The sequence below is a fragment of the Carassius gibelio genome, chromosome B18 (genome assembly GCF_023724105.1).
Source record: "Carassius gibelio isolate Cgi1373 ecotype wild population from Czech Republic chromosome B18, carGib1.2-hapl.c, whole genome shotgun sequence".
Taxonomy (NCBI): Eukaryota; Metazoa; Chordata; class Actinopteri; order Cypriniformes; family Cyprinidae; genus Carassius; species Carassius gibelio.
In genome coordinates, this window is record NC_068413.1 from 12,116,961 (window position 1) to 12,133,645 (window position 16,685).

At 36.2% G+C, this 16,685-nt stretch overlaps 1 protein-coding gene across 3 annotated transcripts in view; it reads right to left on the bottom strand.

Moving 5' to 3' along the window:
* Nucleotides 1–768: 768 nt before the first annotated feature.
* Nucleotides 769–16,685, bottom strand: part of LOC127977163 (RNA polymerase II elongation factor ELL2-like) — a 38,682-nt gene continuing 22,765 nt past the window's right edge. For 2 of the 3 annotated variants that reach the window (XM_052581878.1, XM_052581876.1), the window contains 9 exons: nucleotides 15,537–15,700; nucleotides 10,638–10,879; nucleotides 8,748–8,872; nucleotides 6,418–6,544; nucleotides 5,728–6,160; nucleotides 4,047–4,110; nucleotides 3,552–3,723; nucleotides 2,975–3,019; nucleotides 769–2,494 (listed from right to left, as the gene is read on the bottom strand). In XM_052581878.1, coding sequence (XP_052437838.1) covers nucleotides 2,384–2,494; nucleotides 2,975–3,019; nucleotides 3,552–3,723; nucleotides 4,047–4,110; nucleotides 5,728–6,160; nucleotides 6,418–6,544; nucleotides 8,748–8,872; nucleotides 10,638–10,879; nucleotides 15,537–15,700 — 1,483 coding nt within the window. In that variant the 3' untranslated portion in view covers nucleotides 769–2,383. The remainder of the gene's footprint in view (nucleotides 2,495–2,974; nucleotides 3,020–3,551; nucleotides 3,724–4,046; nucleotides 4,111–5,727; nucleotides 6,161–6,417; nucleotides 6,545–8,747; nucleotides 8,873–10,637; nucleotides 10,880–15,536; nucleotides 15,701–16,685) is intronic. The other variant, XM_052581877.1, reaches the window with a different exon arrangement.

Genomic DNA, 16,685 nt, shown 5'->3' on the forward strand with positions numbered 1-16,685 from the left:
CCACAAAATGTTCCTCCATTTCTCTTCAGGCCAGTTGATGTGTTCTTTGGCAAATTGTAACCTCTTCTGCACATGCCTTTTTTTTTAACAGAGGGACTTTGCGGGGGATTCTTGAAAATAGATTAGCTTCACACAGACGTCTTCTAACTGTCACAGTACTTACAGGTAACTCCAGACTGTCTTTGATCATCCTGGAGGTGATCATTGGCTGAGCCTTTGCCATTCTGGTTATTCTTCTATCCATTTTGATGGTTGTCTTCCGTTTTCTTCCACGTCTCTCTTTTGCACCTCTTTATAGGTTTTCCCCTCTCTAATCAACTTTTTAATCAAAGTACGCTGTTCTTCTGAACAATGTCTTGAACGACCCATTTTCCTCAGCTTTCAAATGCATGTTCAACAAGTGTTGGCTTCATCCTTAAATAGGGGCCACCTGATTCACACCTGTTTCTTCACAAAATTGATGACCTCAGTGATTGAATGCCACACTGCTATTTTTTTGAACACACCCCTTTCAACTAATTCAACTAATTGCACAATTGCACAGCCTTAAGAGCGTGCATATCATGAATGCTGGGTCTCATTTGTTTTCTGAGAATCTACTGAACCTACTGGTAACTTGTTTGCCACGTAGCAATAAAAAAAATATACGAAAAACCTTGATTATTCTGGTTAGTCACATTGTACTGCTATTATTTTGAACAATACTGTATATAGTTCTAGTTAATAATTTGCTAAAAAACTGTGAAATTAAAGTCAAATCAGAAGACATTTCCTTTGTATTAAGTTAATGTGGTCCAGTTTATTTAAGGCATCTACATCAATACATGAAGTTGCCAAATGAAAGGATGAAACAAACTGTTAACAATATAAAGAGAAATGCTATTTTGGCAAATCTATCAGTTTTTCCAGCCAGATAACAAATCAGGATCAAGGATTAGAGGAACTAACACTGTAGTGACATAAATAACAGATCAGCAGTCTCCACGAGAGAAATGTCAAAGCGCAAAAGTGACACAAAAATACTTCCATAATATACATGAGGCTATGGGCATGAACAGGAATGACATGGACATAGAGGGACTTTGAAAAGACATTGGAAAGACTCTGCTTCTATAGCGTTTGGTGTTTGCATCAGGCCATAATTTAAAACAGAAGACTAGTTAGATCCTCAATCTGTGATCATCAAGTACTACATTCTGGGAAAACAGACATAACTGTATACTTTCATTCACAGAAAACATGACCCAAATGTAAATCAGGATTCAGAGAAAGCCTGACACAGTCTACGAAGGTCTCCTTCATGGGTTAAAGGGAAAGAACGCAGAGTTCAATCAAACGTCAAGAAATTAAACCTCAATAAAACAAATGTCAAATTTCCTGTAACATTTCAAAAAGATCAGCTAAAGATTTTTTTTTTTTCATTAATCAATACATTTTTATTTTAAAAAAGGATACAAGAAATTAAATTTGCTTTAAACGTGATTGTTTCTGCTGTTTAGTGTCCAAATAATAATAATAATAATAATAATAATAATGTTATAAACATCATTATTTTAAGGACACAGTGTGCTGTAGTGGTTTGAGCACTGGACACAAAAATCATGAGAAAATTATCACTTTATCGATTTTGAACTGTCAAGGTTAAGCACCTTTCCTCTCATTCCATGATTGGCTACAGGAAATCAAGATTCAGTTTGCATCCCAGAGCTCATCATGTAGCTACACACAAAAGAGGAAGGTCTCGTCTAATTAAGAGTCTGACGTTCATATGACAGATTGCACCCTCAGAGTTTGGTAGGATCACCTCAGAGTTGAGAAAATTCCAGGTTTCCCTTATTCTATCCAGTGATTAAACACTCTCTTATAGATGTCGAGATCTTACAAGTGTACAAATATACATTCAGTAAAATATCAAAATAGAAACTGTGCTTAAGTTCTCTGATAAATCACTGACAGACCGAACACAGTACAGATAATCATCTCTCATCCAGGCTTTATGATTGTACCATAAAAGCAGCCCACGGCCCTGAAAGTCAGAGCTCAGAGCCGAAGTTACAAGATCAAGGGCAACGGTTACACGTATGCTGCATTTGGGAAGGGGGAAAAAAAATTCTTCCATACAACACTTTTTATACACACACACACAAAAAAAAAAAAAACTTTAAAGGGCTTAAGTCACTAGTCGGAGGTCTTGGCCTTTGTGTGATAGTTTGGGCTTAGATCCTCAGCCTCCACATTGTTACCCACAGTTTGTGTGGAGGAAAGACGTGGAAATGCCTCGTCGTGCTCAAGAGAGACATTTGGTCTTGGTTTATTTCCACTGAGGAGTCGTTTGGTCCATGCGAGCGGACTGGGAAGGAGGAGGAGAGTGGAACGGCTGGCACTAGGAGGGCGCTTGTGTGCGGTCATAGTCCAGAATCAGGCCTTTGATGTGTGATAGTTTCTGGTGGAGATACTCGCAGCGCTTCTTTTCTTCCCTGTAGCCTGGAAACTTCTGCGGGGACAAAACCAAAATCCGCACATTAGAGGTGGGTATTAGTTCTGATTTCTCACTTTAGGTGCAGTTTTTTATCTGTAACTGAAATTTTACTAGTTGTCAAAAATGGCGACACCTGCTGGATGGAAGGTTTACTACAAATCATGTTTACTATTCACATAGTCAGAGAATGAAAGGTTCAGTGTTATTGTTAACGAAAATGATTAAGAATTATTAAAACAGCTTTCATGTTTTATTATATATTAACATATTTTAACATTCAAATATGAAAAAAAAGCTAATAATAAAAATATAAATACTATAAAAGATAAAACTTAAATAACACTGAAACGTTCATGGGGTTTTACAAATTTATATCAGATTATTTAAATAAGGTTCATGGTAATGCAGAAATGTGATATTTTTACCCAGCCCCTCAGTTCATTGAGTTAAAACACTATCAACACAATACAATTAGCAACAATACAATTCTCTTACCTTCTTATACTTTCTGTACTTCTCCATTATTTGATCCTCCATTACCTAGCATAAATCAAAATAATGATTAAAACAAATCAAACCTATTAATCTAAAAGAACCTCTGACATCATGTATTATGTAACTGTTATATAAGGTGTGCTAAAGCTTTATCTTGTAAAACAAAGACGCATTGTTCCACATGTAACCTTAAAGCCATTACGCCAGTCTTCAGTGTCACATGACCCTTCAGAAATCACTGTAATTTGATGCTCAATGAGATCTCTATCTATCTGTCTATCTATCTATCTGTCTATCCATCTATATATCTATCTATTTATCTCTCTATCTCTATCTCTCTATATCTATCTCTGTCAACCAATCAACAGTGATGCACGTTTTTAGTACTATTTAATGCAACAGCATTTTGTATTGGATTTTTTTTTTTTTTTTTTTTTTGTAACATCATAAATGTAAAAATGTCACCTTTGATCAAATTTAATGCATCATTCTTAAATAAAATATTTTTTTCTTAAAAACAAAATGAACAATCTCACTCCAAACATTTAAACAGTAGTGTATATGTCTGTATCCATACCTTATACTTGTGTGTCCCGGGAGACAGCGTCTTTATCTTGGATCCCAGCTGAACAAATATCTCTGTGACTTTACCTATACGTTCATGAAGGTCTCTGTACTCGTCATATTCCGCACAGAAATCCTCTTTGTACCTCTGCCGCTGCTCAGAGTCTGTGATAGTGTTGTATTTTCTGGAAAGAAAAGTTCCTTGAGTGAACCAAACCATGTCTCTAGGCAGAATCCCAAGAGAAACCAGTAGGTGGCACTATATATTAAAATAAATGTGTATTCTCTTTCTTGGGTTGTTTGTCTGTAACTACCATTTCCTTTAAACGCTCAAATAGAGAACATTTTTCTATATTTTAATTTGAATTCTTACATTTTGTTCTGTACATTCTGCTTTAAATGTGCAACTCAATTAAATATCTACTCCCTAATCACCGGCAGACAATCTCCACCCTATAATTACAGAAGAACAAAGCAGTAAAATAAACCGAAATCTGGTCTTACTTACAATAAATAGTCAGGCAGCTCATCGGGAGAGGCACGAGAGACAGGTGTGTTGGGTCGTTCATGGTCTACACAAACACAGACAAGAATGATAAAGTGGGTTTATGTAATCTCACTACGCAAACATATCAAAGCCCCATGCTGCCTGGGTTGATGGAGTCATTTATCAAATCTTGTGATAAGGGACGTGGACGGCGGTGGTCGCTGACAAAGGATGCCTGACGAGATGTCAAGCTTGAGGCGATGGTCAAAGTGGGCTCTGCACGTTTTACAGTGGGTCAGCCAGCTGTTATTTAAGTTAATCATCCACCCTGGCGCTAGGGAAGGGCGCAGACGAGCAGTCACCTCGCACGCACATGTCTGTGAACTCGCACACAAACACAGGAATATTTCCTGACTAGCTGGGGCAAGTCCAAACCTGTTCTGCCATCATTTCACTTGAAATGAAAGTGTCTCACAGTGAGCCACTTCTGAGATGAATTACAGCAGCAGAGCTGAAACAGGATGTTTTGTTTAAAAATTTATATATATATATATATATAATTTAATTATATATTTTTTTAACCGAACAAGTTATTCAGTATCAAAAACATCTAGTGATTTTGTGTTGTTGTTGTTGTTGTTGCTGCTTTTTTTATGTTGTAAATATGTAAATAGGCCAACAATTAGAATGTTTTTTTTTTTTAATTGTCACAAGCAAATCATTTAACATTCCCAGTTATATACACTACTGTTCAAAAGTTTTTTTTATTGTTTGGAATTAAAAGAAAAAAAAAATGCTTATATGCTGACCAATGCTACATTTATTTAATTAAAAACTGAAATAGTAGTTAAACTTAAAATAAATGTTTTGTCTTTTGCAACATTTTAAATAAATGTCTTTACAGTCCCTTTTTATAAATGTTTTATGCATTCTTGCTGAATAGAAGTATTCATTTTAGAAACAAATGGTGTTAACGGCTGCGTGTTGTTTATTTCTTTATTTTTATTGTTTTACTTTTAAATGTTGTTTAAAATTTGAGAATGTGCATGTCTCATTTAGATGGTTGTTTGCAATAAAAAAAAAAACTAATAAACTATAGATCATGAATATATTCCTTAAAAAAATAAAGAGGAAGAAAAAAAAAAGAAAAGAAAAAAAAACGTACTGACTTAAACCACTTTTAACAGTAAACTTACAAACTTTTAAACAGTAGTCTGTATATTACTTTCCTTTGCAAATAATTTATTGACCACAAATATATGTGACCCTGGACCACAAAACCAGTCATAAAAGGGTCATTTAAAAAAGTGTGAGAGAGATCTAAAAGTTGAATAAATAAGCTTTCCATTGCTGTATGGTTTGTTAGGATAGGACAATATCTGTCCAAGATACAACTATTTGAAAATCTGGAATCTGAGGGTGCATAAAAATCTAAATATCGAGAAATTGGCCTTTAAAGTTGTCCAAATTAAGTTCTTAGCGATGCATATTACTAATCAAAAATTAATTTTTGATATATTAATGGTAGGAATTTTACAAAATATCTTCATAGATAACATGGCATAAAGAAAAAAATCACAAATTTTGACCCATTAAATGTATCTTTGGCTATTGCTACAAATATACTGTGTGACTTTTGACTGGTTTGTGACCCAAGGTCACATATTGCACCTCTACATCAAAATTTCACCTTTTTTTATACCTTTTAACCCACCACTGATATTTTCCTGGTTCTGTTTAAGGTCCGGGCTGGTCTCGACCCACTCAGGTTTTAAGCGCTCCCTCTCTTTTTCTTTATGCTTCTTGGACTTCTTTTTGTGCTGGCCGTTTGCTAGCTGCTGGTCAGTGCAGATTTCTGGTTCTGTTCTCGGGCGTTTGGGGCTGGACGATGGCTGCTGTGCTGCTTCTGGCTGTTCTGGTTTGGGCACGCTGTTGGACTCGCCGAGTTTGTGCCGCTGGTAATGAGCATCAGGGCTCTGCTGAGCCATACTGCTACCCCTCTGCAAACTTGAGTTTCCATGAGCGGAAGAGCTACGGCTCATGGAGGAGCTGAGAGGCAAGGGCATGTTCTGGTCTAATAAACGTTGCTTTTTCGGCATCTGACTTTCTGGATGGTCGGAAGGCACTGGGCGTTTCTGGGAGCAAAGAAAATGAAGGAGATTTCACAAACTTTGCAGATGGAAAACATTGGCTCCTGCAAACAGCAGTGACTGAAGCGCCTCCATAAATAAAGATTATTCTCATCTCTGGTATATCACTCATACATTCAATCACAAACCTGCTTCAGTGCACACAAGAAACTGGTAGTCCATTGCACAGATACTACAGCATGCCACAGCTCGATAATGAGACGAAGGAAAAGTAGCACTTCTTTTTATAGGTACATATTTACCATGGAGAGATTCTTGACTGGGCTGAGCTGGGATGGAGAATCCTCTGAGGGTTTGTGGAATGAATGGCTGGACTGGAGGCTTTTCAACTGGCTACTGCTGCTGCTGCTGCTGAGAGGCTGGAGTTTTCTGGAATATCAGAGAGCGAGACACCGTCAAATGTCACTCCGTTCATGCCTGCCATCAGGCGACCTTTGAAACAAATCTGTGAACTATCCAAAGTGGAGATCGACCTCCCAGTTCCTGAAAGCTGTTGTGCTTACAGGAAATGGAGGAGCTAAACAGGAAGACATTTAAAGCTCAGGATCAAGATCTAGGATTTGCACGAGTGTTAATCAGGTTTGGAGTGTAAAAACATTACACTCTTGCACAGCAATCGTTCGGTCAGAGCGCCGGGGATGTTAGTCTACTTTAGCATTTCCGGATAGCTGATAACATCTGCAGTGGGACTGGCAAAAGCCTTGCTCATGTCCAGTGACGAGAACAATGGTGCCAGAGACATTCCTTCTCTGCTGGAACTTTCCTCTGGCAATCTGCTTCCTACAGCTCTTTCCTCTCAAAGAGCTGCTTCATAAGCGTCTGCATCGATCCCCTCATAAACCTGATGTACTAAACTATTCTACACTATATACTGTTGTAAAACATAAAGTAAAACTAATATAAAATACAGAATAACATCTACATACAATATAGATTTATTTATAAATAAATAGTAAATACAAATACTAAATATAAATATTAGAAATATTTAGTAAATATCTAAATATTACATAAGTAATAATAAAATGATAATTTAAAAATGTTTTGTTGTTGTTGACAATGAACTCACTAAATGAAAAACTACCATTGAAAAGTTAGATTTTTTCACTTAAAAAAAAAAAAACTTTTATTTGAGCAAGATATTTTTTATTCAGCAAATATCCATTAAATTGATCAGGAGTGACACTTACATTGTACAAAATATTTCTATCTAAAAGAAATGCTGCTCTTTTAAACGTTCTATTCAAAGAGTCATTAAAATGCATTATGACTTCAACAAAAATATTAGAACAGTTTTCAACATTGATTACAATGTGAAATGTTTCTGATTATAATTATTTCTGAAGGATCACGCAGCATTGAATACTGGAATAATTCAGCTTCGCCATCTCATAAACTGGCAGTTATTTTACATCATAATTTCACAATATTAATTTGTTTGCTGTATTTTTTATTAAAATAAATGCAGCCTTGGTGAGCATAAGACACTTTGAAGAGTGTATAATTTCTTTCTGGCCCCAAAAGTATGAATGGTAGCAGTTCATGGATCATTCTGCAAACATGCGGTGTTATGTAAGTCCCGTTCTGGGGTTTATTGCGAGATCATTTCGATCTGTCCCATTAGGATACTTTAGACTGGCAGTGCACATAAAAATTGAGAGGCAGAGGTGAAGGCAGAGGAGAAACTCAAGCACGCAGTCAGTTAGGCGGAGTGTGGAAAACCTCCCAAAGACAGGACTGCCAAGAGCGTATTTGGCAGGATGGCTGCCGTTTATTCTCCTATTGTTCCGGGACTGAATGCGGCTGCACAGAAGCTTTCAGCATAATTCCACTCAACAGCACAGTGAATCGCACGGCTTCCTGCTCAGACAGGCCTATTAACCACATCATCTGTGCTAAAACGCGTACTTAATAAGGCCTCCAAAACACATCATCTCAGCAGACTGCGGGGGCAAGGCCTGGATGACAATACTGTACCAAACGTCACCAGCATTCTTAGTCAAAGGAAGTTGGGAAATAATACGGTTATGAAAGTTTTAGCATGTCTCCAAGTAGGGTTATTACTGTATAGTAAAATAAAATATTAATAGCAATCTAAAAAATAAAAAAAAACTACTAAAAACGACAAACAATTTTAATGAAAATAAATGACTACTTAAAATATAAAATAAGTTCACTGAAAATATCAATACACTTTTTATTAGTATTTTCAATTAACCTTTATTTTATATTTTTCCATTTAGAACTATATCACTATATAAATAATACTAAAATAACACTAATAATACTGTAATAATGACTTTAATTACTTCAAAAAAATTTAGCCTGTATAATATTTTAAAATGAAAAAAGGAGCATATTTTTGGTTTGGTTTTGATAAAGGGGTACTTGAACCTTACAAATGGGCCTGTGCAAGACAAAAAAAGGTTGGAAGCAAAACAGAGCAAAGTGAAGTATTGTAAGGCAAAAGTATAGAAGATTATGATCTGACACACTACGTAAAACAGCAATACATATTTATGAAGAGATACTGTACAAGTGGTTTTGTGAGCATTGAGAATATTTGATGTACCTTGCCAACACCCTTTGAATGAGTTGCCGCTCTTCCTCGACATAGCCGGGCCAGTCCCTCCGCACATGTCTGTAGAAATCATCCCTTAAAGTAAAGCTGTGGTCTTTGGGATTGAGTTTAGCCACCTGAAAGGAACCATACAGAACAACAGAATTATTCTCCTAATGAGAAACTGCCCTCCATTCACAAAAGCGCTTAAGTAAACAACATTTCAACAGTGACTTGAACCATCGAGCGTTACTGGAGTCAGCATCTTTTTGAAGCAATATGACACTTTAGAATGTTTTATGAGAGAGAGAAATAATGTACGACAGGCCTTTTAAGGACATGTTTAAATACATCCAGAGGACAATAATTCAATTCAGACCTTGCAAATGAAAAACAGAAAGCATAAATGTGTTGCAGCACACAACGTTTTGTAGAGCACTTTACGAATGGGATATGAACCCAGCACAACCCTCCCTCTGTCAAATCACGATCCATTCTCCAAATATCATTACGGCAGAAGACTAATTGCTAGTGCTAGCACCACAACCTCCCCTTGTTGACTGTGCAGGAACTCCTGAATATAAACGCAGCAGGAAACATTCAGCAAATAAACCTACTGACAAAATCAGCCAGAACCATCTCGTCTGCCCAAATGCAATAGAGAAGCAGCTCTGGACATAAACTACATTATCTGGACAGGCTGAGTACTGAACTGGGTTTTCTTAAGTAGGGCTGATGGGAGAGAGATAAAAAAAAAAAAAAACCTTGGCACTGATGCAGATTGAAACGCTGACTGAGAGTTTTAATCAACAACATATTTTACAGGGCTCCAGACTATGACTAGAACGGTCACACAAACGAAAATGTGCAACAATTTAAACTCTAGCTTCCATGAGCAACAGTCATAGTTAATACATAGTTTAGTCAGTTATCATTTTGGAGGGCCTTATGACTTCAGAGAGCCCGCAAGTGTATGATGCATGCAATAACAAAAGCGAGTCATGACGCTGATTCACATACAAATGACTCTTATGAACTGCTTCTTTTTATTGAGTCAGTCAAAACAACTCATTAAACAATCTTTACCTTTCTTGAGACTAATATAATATAATATAATATACTTTATAAAAATGTTGATGTCAGTAATTTTTGTATTTAGCAAGAATGCATTAAATTGGTAAAAACATTTGTGTGTTTGTTTGTAACCATGTACGAGCATTTACTCTTTCAAATGAATGCCGTTCTGAACTGTCTATTCCACAAAAATCCTAAACAAAATGCATTGTGGTTTCCATGAAAATATATAAGCAGCACAACCGTTTTCAACATTGATAATTATAAGGAATGCTTCCTGAGCATTAAATCAGCATATCAGAAAGATTTCTGAAGGATCATGTGCCACTGAAGACTGGATTAATGATGCTGCAAATTCAGCTTTGGCAAAAAGGATAAACAATACATTTTAAATACTTAAAAATATAAAGCGGTTATTTGAAATTGTAATACATACATGTGTATACATATATAGACAAATACATACACAATGAAAAAAAAAGTATATATGTATTTATGTCTATATATGTATATACACATTACAATTTCGAATAACGGCTTTATTGTTTATCCTTTTTGCCAAAGCTGAATTTTCAAAAATAAAAACAGTAGTATTGTAATTACAAAAAAAAAAAATATTCTTTTTTTTGGAAATTTACAATACTACTGTTTTTATTTTTCAACAAATAAAAAAGAAACTTCTTTCAAAAGAAAAACATTTGAATAGAAGAAACAGAATTAAAAAAAGATTCCAACTGAGGTTTGGAAACAACTTTCCATTTAAGTAGATTATCAATATTTAGTTTGTTGTGCATTTGCGCTGTAGGATGCTGTGCACTTGTGTTTTACCTCATCCAGCACAGCGTTTAAGTCGGCCTTGTCCTTGGGGCTGGCCTTCTCCCTCTCCAGCCAGAGCAGTAGTTCTGGCTTGCTGTAGGGCTTTAAGGCCAGAACATGAATGACACGTTCTTTCAAGGACCTGTGGGCCACCAAGCTAGGTGTACTGTTCCTCTTGTTGCTGGGTGAATGTTTATTAGTGTTGTCAAAGCTGGTCGGCAGGCCCTGTTTCTTCTGAATCTTCACACATTTACCTGAGAAGAGAAAAACACCAAAAAATAAATAAATAAAAATAAAAACCATAAGAGTCACTAATGATTTCTATGACTTGGTCAGTAAAACAAAAGCATTCACCTTACATTATGTTTACATATTTAAATGTCTTCAAAATAAGCTCCGAATCTGCCAAGTGACATAAAACGGGGCTGAAAGATTATTGCCTAACTCGACTGCCTCTTCATCACTGAAAATAAACCAAGAGCTCTGCAAATAGCACAGAACTTCTGGGGCCACTCAAATCCCCAAGCTCTCGTTACGCAAAACAAAACCGAGCCGCCCTGAGGTGAAATTAGACACACACATAACAGAGAAGGGGTGAGCGCTGGGGCCGTAACAAATGACTGTCACACATACAGTGGTGTAAACAGCAAGCGCTGGACCACTTTAGGAAATACAGCTTTGAGTAAACATGATGGCCCCCATAGCACTCGCATGACCCGTTCTCCGGATGTGCACTCTGAATTTGGCATGCACCGAGTGGGATGGAGAGTGTGAAAGAGCTGGCGGTAAATGTTGCTCTCTCCTGTGCAAATATCTAAGCCGTGGAAACGAAAGCACCTCAAATAGAGCCGTTTTTTCTGTTTTGCATCTTCCCACCAGTGTGCTATTTCACCTGGAGCCAGCAGGACACAGGAGTGCTAATAGATATCAAGCATGCCTAATCTTATTAGAAGTTTAAGCTGTACTTTGAAGGTTGCAATAGGACAAAGTGAAGCATAAGCTGTTCATACAGCGAGTGCTACGCTCCTGTGCTCATCCAGTTTTACATAACATTCAGGCTTCCATTTAGACCGCTTTAGGGCTTTGTTATTGCTGCAAAAACACACTACGCTGTTGTCTTGAGTTAAATTCAAATGGATTGGGTGAAATCAAATTACTCAGTCATTTGAAGCAATCTTCACATTAACTCTCAAGGAAAGTTCATCCAAAAATGAACTGTCTGTTATCATTTTTTCACCCTCATATGACATACGGTCTTCTGTGGAACACACACACACACAAAAAAAAATGTACCGCCCGCATGTTGTTCTAAACCTGTATGACTGACTTTTTTCAGTGGAAGACAAAAAACGATATTCTTAAGGATGTTGGTGGCCAAACGGTTTTGGTGACCATTTACATTTCTCAATCTTTTGTCAGAAGAGAAAGTCATGAGAACAACATGAGAGTGAGAAATTGATGACAGAATTTTCCTTTTTTACGGGTGAATATCTCTGAATAACCTTCCTGCTGTATTTGGGTCAGTTTTGACTTGGCAGAGGTACATAAAAATGTATGGGGGTAAAATGTTTATGAGAACACACATTATGTAATTTTATTATTATTTTGGTGAAATTATTATGATAAAGTCTTCTACAGCACTGAACGCTTTGTGTGAGAAACAGACACAAATCTGAAGTCGCTGGAAACTTCCTCCAGTCAGCACTTAACTCAAAAATGTCTGCTCAAATTGGAGTCAGTGGGTTGATTTGAGAGAGAAAAGAAAAGAAATAATTCAGGCTGGTTTTGTAATACAGATCAATTAATTCACTGAAGGCATCGGACTCAAAAGAATGATTCATTCAAGAATCATTCTTGAATTAAACAAGCCAATTTTCTCATACAGAGCTATCATATAAGACTCTAAAAATAGCAAGACGAGTCATATAAGCACTTTTGTGGTAATGTATGCCATTTTCAGACCCCATTTATTCTTACAGTATGGAAAAAAACAAGTGACCCGTACATTATTCAGAAGTTCTTTAGAAACTTTGACTTATGTCATTTAGAATGACATAACTGTCAATAAATGACACATTTAGAAACCCATATAGTTTGCCTCAACAACAAGGGTCCGTTTTCCTTTCTCACAAATGTCTCTGTTCTAAGTTCTGCAATCGTACATGCTGGCACACTTTATTATACTTAAAAGAGCTGACTTTATATTTCAACAGTTACGTTAACTGCATGATATACTGCAATAACCGCAGAACTGTGAGAACAATGATCCCATTTATGAGGAATGTTTGACTATAACACAGTCCAACACTGGCAAACAAGAGCGAGAAAAACACAACAGTACTGAATTCCTCTTGACGCCTAAACATGTCGCGCTTTGCAAAAAGTGCTGAATTAAACACTCTCTTTCTCCAAAACCATTCGAGACACTTTACTGTATTTTGGGGCAATAATACTGTATGAACTGTAGACAGATGTCATAAGACTCAAACACAAAACATTTAATCAAATCTAGCCTTACAGGTCATCTCATCAAATAAAATTCCAAAATCAAATAGTTTTACCCCACAATTCTCAGTAAACATTTAAGTATGTCTGAATGCTCAAAAATACTCAAAAAAACTTACATGACTGTGCTTGAAGTAAATGCTACACTGTATATTTTATCAATATATCTGTATATTCATAAACACAATGAGTGGTTGACTTGACATTGCTCTTATTTGGCATTGTTATTTATTAATTTATTTTATTTTGCCGATAAGTGTTGGAAGAGGGACTTTTATTTTGACAGCGCCGAGAACCCAGCTACCTTCAACTTCATCTTTATTAGTCAAACTTTACTTGCTTATTATTTTTGTTTTTTAACTTTTATTTGTGAAAACTCTTTATTTGTGAAAAGATACTATAATTGGATCTCATAACAAAGAAATTAACACTGTAAATGCGGGTAAGTGAGCAGATAAATGGGGGAATGTCCTACTTTACCTAAAGTCTATTTTACGGATTTATTTATTTTTCTTATCAAGTAGATTTTTTTTTAATTGATTAATTTCCAAATAATGTGTTTAAATATAATGAATATAGTGCTGTCAAATGATTAAATCGCACCCAAAATATGTTTTTGTTTACATAATATATGTGTACTGTGTATATTTATTAATTCATGCATGTATACATTTAAGAAAAATAAGTCATGTTTATATTTTAAATATATTATATATACATAATTAAATTATATGAATATAAATTCATACATGTAAATATTTTATATTCTATATACTATATATAAATATACACAGTACACACACAGAAATATGTATAAAAAAAAAACTACTTTTATTTTGGATGCGATTAATCACGATTAATCGTTAGACAGCATTAAGTACAATGAATACAGTTATTTCTGTAAAATCTAAAATGTAAAATAAATGTAAATTTAATCACAGAAATTGTTATGCATATGTTCTTTACTATGTTTAAATTAAATCACATGATGTCATAAGTCTACACTTCGGTTTAACATCAGCAAGTGGCCACCCTGCTCACTATGATATCAGCATCAACCATAAAAAAAAAAAAAAAAAAAAAAAAATCCATATCAGTTGACCACTAATGACGACTGCACTCATCTTGATCACTAAAGTTATGAGAACCAAAATCATCAAACAGTAAGTACATACTACATTTTTTATGATGCACTTCTGCCCGCCCCTTACCAGTGTACAAAGTTAGAGTGACCTTAAAATACCTCTGCTCTTTATAATTAAACGTCCGCTGAAATACCTGCCATACATTTCAAAGCCTCTGCAAACTATGAGAGCTATGAGGGCAAAGCAGTATTTAGAAGCGCCAACATGATAAGTGTACCATTACTTCACCACAGAAATACAGTGTGCCACCACAAGAGGTTTCTCCGCTCGACTACAGAGATGGGAAAAAAGTTGGAGGCTGTTTTATTTTCGTTTCAGCCAAACAAATGTATCTGCCAAGCACTAAATTGTGCACGGACATGGCTCAGTTTCTACCACCATATGGTTAAAAATACACATGGAGACAGTATTACTTTTTTTTGTTCTTTTGTCTGTGACGGAATTAAAAGCTAAAGCAAATACTATAAACTCACCCAAACACACCTATTATATGAAATCTGAATGTTGCAACATCAAATCATCCCACTTTGGTCCTCCTATATTGTCCGTCTCTAAATTATACCCCTTAGCAAGCAGTGCAGCCCAAATGTGTTTACATTACAAGGCAAACTGAGACATACTGACGAAAAAGAGGATACTGCACAGCTCTGTCTGAAAGGGAACTATTTGCTTTCCTTAGTGAAAGCGCTTCAGAGATTTTAATTGCCCTGAATCAAACAGACCTTATTTTCTCTAACCACTCAAGTGCTATCTTTCAGCTTTCTTAGACGCGAGAGGCCAGCGCGACGTGTGTCCTTCTCTCTAGTCGTCGCTTGGGGAATTGCAGACTTCTCTTCAGAGAGAGAGACCCCATGTATAATTCAGTATTTCTGCAGATGAAAACCTAATTGATCCCCAGCCATGATAATTAAAATCCTAGGCTAAACTTCATCCACCCAGCATGAGACTTGTTAGTGCATACTTCTGGCAGTCAGGTCTGTGGCTTCGTGCCTGTGTCATCTGCAGATAAATGCTTGGGAAAGAGGGACTGGGGGAAGGAAAATGCATCTTTACACGACTCATCTAATACACAACCACCCCTTGATCAAAAACATCCTGGTTTATCCACCATTATTAACATGATATCATACTACCAGGCTAACATATTACTTGATTTTGGGAGAAATGAACATGTTATTTGATATAAGACATGTTTTAATGAGAACTAATTGTGTCTTTGCATACGGAGTTGGTCCTTTGTGCGCATGAGCTGGATTCTTACTTGGACGTGTGGATCCAGGTTTGATCTCGATGGCTGAGCGACTCCAGATGTCCTTTTCCACTTGAGACATGCGCTCGCGGGTCATCTGGTAGGAATCGTCGGTGGCACACACCGTGATTTTGTCCTGAATACTGCCCTGACTTTCCAGATGCTCCCTGCCATCTCTAAGCAAAAACAGGCAACACACAGTGAGTGCTCATGCTGGAAAATAAACGTGGATTTGTTGAAATTCCAGGGAATGGATTTACAGTCTTGAATGCATCAGTTAGAACTGTTTGGAAATTACAAACATTTAAGTGATGTGTCACCTTACGACACAATTTACAAGGGTATTTATGAATTTATATCTGAGGGCAGTTCCAACTTTGCAAGGACAGTCTGGTGCTATTGACTCACAGCCTGAAAGTACATCTTTTTTATATTTAAAAAATTTGCCACTGATTATTCAAACACAAGTTTCTCCGATCACAAATGCAGACATGGTTTCATGTTTACACCGTGCAATACGCAACGCAACACGTAAAAACACAGTACAAGTCATTATAATCCATAATTTTTGGAGTTTTATTGGTTTTGTCTCGTCGTGCCGGGAGACGGCATTACAGTATGTTAAGGGGAGTAACATTTCTGTCACATGCTTGAGGCATTCAGCCAATCACAATGCACTGGATAGCTGGCCAATCAGATCACACCTCGATTTTCAGACCGATGAGCTTTGTAAAAATCAATCCGTTTCAGAAGGGAGGGGCATAGAGGAGCAACAATAATGTACATTATAGGGATATGCCGGTATCAAAATTTCATGCTGCGATTTTATCACGGTATTGAAATTTAGTTTTAAAAAGTGCTCAAAATATAGTATAATAGGTTAAATAACTTTTTTTCTAATAAGAAAAATAACTGAACATTTTAAGAAATACAGAAAAATATATAAAGTTAAAGTTTTGCATTCATAAAATGCATACTAAATTCTGAATAATTTGTAATATATAATTATTTGCGGTATTTATAAGTGTCCTCGATAACAATATTGTGCATATTCATTGCCGTGATATGTCGCATTACCGAATACCTGCACATGTCTAGTACATTATGTGGAAAATAGTGTGATTTTTTTGCATTAAACATCATAAACACATTGCATTACAC